Source organism: Echinops telfairi, unplaced genomic scaffold (assembly GCF_000313985.2).
Source record: "Echinops telfairi isolate 266 unplaced genomic scaffold, ASM31398v2 ScPeMD7_23;HRSCAF=83, whole genome shotgun sequence".
In the NCBI taxonomy this organism is placed as follows: Eukaryota; Metazoa; Chordata; class Mammalia; order Afrosoricida; family Tenrecidae; genus Echinops; species Echinops telfairi.
In genome coordinates this window covers 16,531,599-16,533,719 of record NW_022103920.1, presented here as the reverse complement: position 1 = coordinate 16,533,719, position 2,121 = coordinate 16,531,599, and the positions used below count along the sequence as shown (strand labels likewise).

At 51.1% G+C, this 2,121-nt stretch overlaps 1 protein-coding gene across 1 annotated transcript in view; it reads right to left on the bottom strand.

Moving 5' to 3' along the window:
• Positions 1-1,629: 1,629 nt before the first annotated feature.
• Positions 1,630-2,121, bottom strand: part of OPN1SW (opsin 1, short wave sensitive) — a 3,260-nt gene continuing 2,768 nt past the window's right edge. Inside the window, exon 5 of the mRNA XM_004707803.2 lies at positions 1,630-1,749. Coding sequence (XP_004707860.1) covers positions 1,630-1,749 — 120 coding nt within the window. The remainder of the gene's footprint in view (positions 1,750-2,121) is intronic.

Here is a 2,121-nt window from a genome sequence, read left to right as displayed (position 1 = left end):
CCTGTGGGGGTGCGTCCTTCATTCTTTGAGGTGGGGGGCTCATGCTTAGAACTGGGAGTGTTGTGAAATGTCCCAGAAGGCTTCCCACACCCCCCTCCACCTCCCAAATGGAGCTACTCCTCTCCTCTGATTTCTGGAGTCTTCTAGCAATGCCCTCCACTAGCCTCTCAGCTGCTCGTTGTGGACGCACACGCTGCGCTTGCTTTTTATTCCAAGGTCTCTGGGCGCAGGGACTGGGCGGGCTGTGACATTTCAGGTAACACAATTTTGTAAGCATTTCGTTATAAACTGTTTAATAAAAATAAGAAGGTATATAATCATCTTGAGTACATGTGGGGAGTTTAAGAACTTGAGGAAACACAAGGGTTTAAGACACGGGGGCTTCAAAAAGCCTGCGGGGAAAATTTCTAAAAGGTAATGGAATTTTTTCCCATGGATGTAGTATTAAATTACAATTGCCGAAGGGGTGAGGGGTGCCAGCCCCCACCCGCTGCTACTAATACTACCCACGGGTTCAGTAATGCACAATTGTATGGTTGAGATATATAAGTATATTAAAGTCATCAAGAGCATGAGAGATAATACAGTCAGACATATTACATGGTAGCATTGCTCACCTCTGACCCGCTTGGTCCTCGTCGGGGGGAACCTGGCCGCCAGAGCAGAAGCCGCCTCCCTCGGGGGAACAGCCACCCCAGTCCTCCCTCACGGGAGCAGCCCTCCTGAGAACCAGGGAGCCTCCTTATTTATTGCTAACCACCGCATCATCTCCTCTAGGGGGATCTGATTACAGAATTATATGTCGCAGAAAGGGGCAATACAATTCACAACCTGCGTCATAGGGAGGGATTGCAACATAGGCAATACAAGCAATAGGAGGGGGATGACCTAGTCATCTTAAGAGTGGTCCCGGGCTTGCCTTCAGGCACTCCTTCAAGGGAACAATGTCAGAAGGGAAGGGGTCCTATTTGCTGACCTGGACAGCTGATACCTCAATGAGAAGGACTCCCAATCCTCTCTCGATGACCTCCAAGTGTACAGTCATTCTCACGCAGCTAAGTCTAGTACTGTTATTTTGGGGGAGACAGCTTGAGATAAATCCTGTTCCCCACACATGGACTTTGAAGCTCCCGGAGCAGGTGTGGCCAAATAGGCTCCTGGGATATCATTCCTGTTGGCTCAGGGGCTTATGGGAATGGCCACCCTGACCAGACCAGCAGTTAGCGCCCTGCAGAGAAGCCAGAAAGCTCTTTCAGACTCATACCTGGGGTGTACTGAAGGGTTTTTTCCCCCTGTCTCACCTATTTTGAAGGTGTTAAAGTGTGTTCTAATGAGGAATGCCATCAGAGCAGACCCCCAAGTAAATACAGCATTCCATGTGTTCTCAGGACATGTGCAGGAATAGTCCTCCAGGAGCTGGGATGGTGCTGCTGGGGGTAGAGGCTTGTTTCAGTGTCCTGTGGTATGCGGCTGGGAGCCGGGGCAGGGGGTAGAAGAGAGGAGGAAGAGGAAAACTAGATACCCAACCCACGGTCCCTCCCTCTGTCTTTCGTTACTAGGTTGGTTCTAGACAAAAAGAACTTTTAGGTGTGTGACTCAATTTGCTGCAAATAGGCCTGTGTGTGCTCTTTAGTTGGGGCCAACTTGGCTGGACGAGAGAGTATTGACTTCCGTTTTCTGGGAGCTGGACATGTCAGATTCATCTACCAGGGACCTCCCACACACCATCTCCAGGATGCAGGCACGGAACTGGAGGGAAGGACAAGAGTCTAAGTGAGCTAGCCCTAGGGAGACGGCACCACCAAATGTGGACAGAAGAACTGCTTATTTGTACCCGCCTCCCCTAAAACCTCCCAAGGTGTGCGCTGGTGCTGTGGAGTCTCTCCCCAATCGTGAAAGCCAGCCGCCGTAGCCTCGAGCTATTCTGGGTCTGCCATCACCCCGAACAGTCTTGCTTAACTCAGGAGGCCACACTATTGGGGAACCTCACAAACTTAATGAGGCTGCCTCATGAGCACACCATCCAAAGGGGCCCCAGGTTAGGCCCCTCCACCCCACCACTACCAGAAGATTACACACACAGGCGCTCTGGTGAAACAACAGAACTTGATCCAGTGGGTC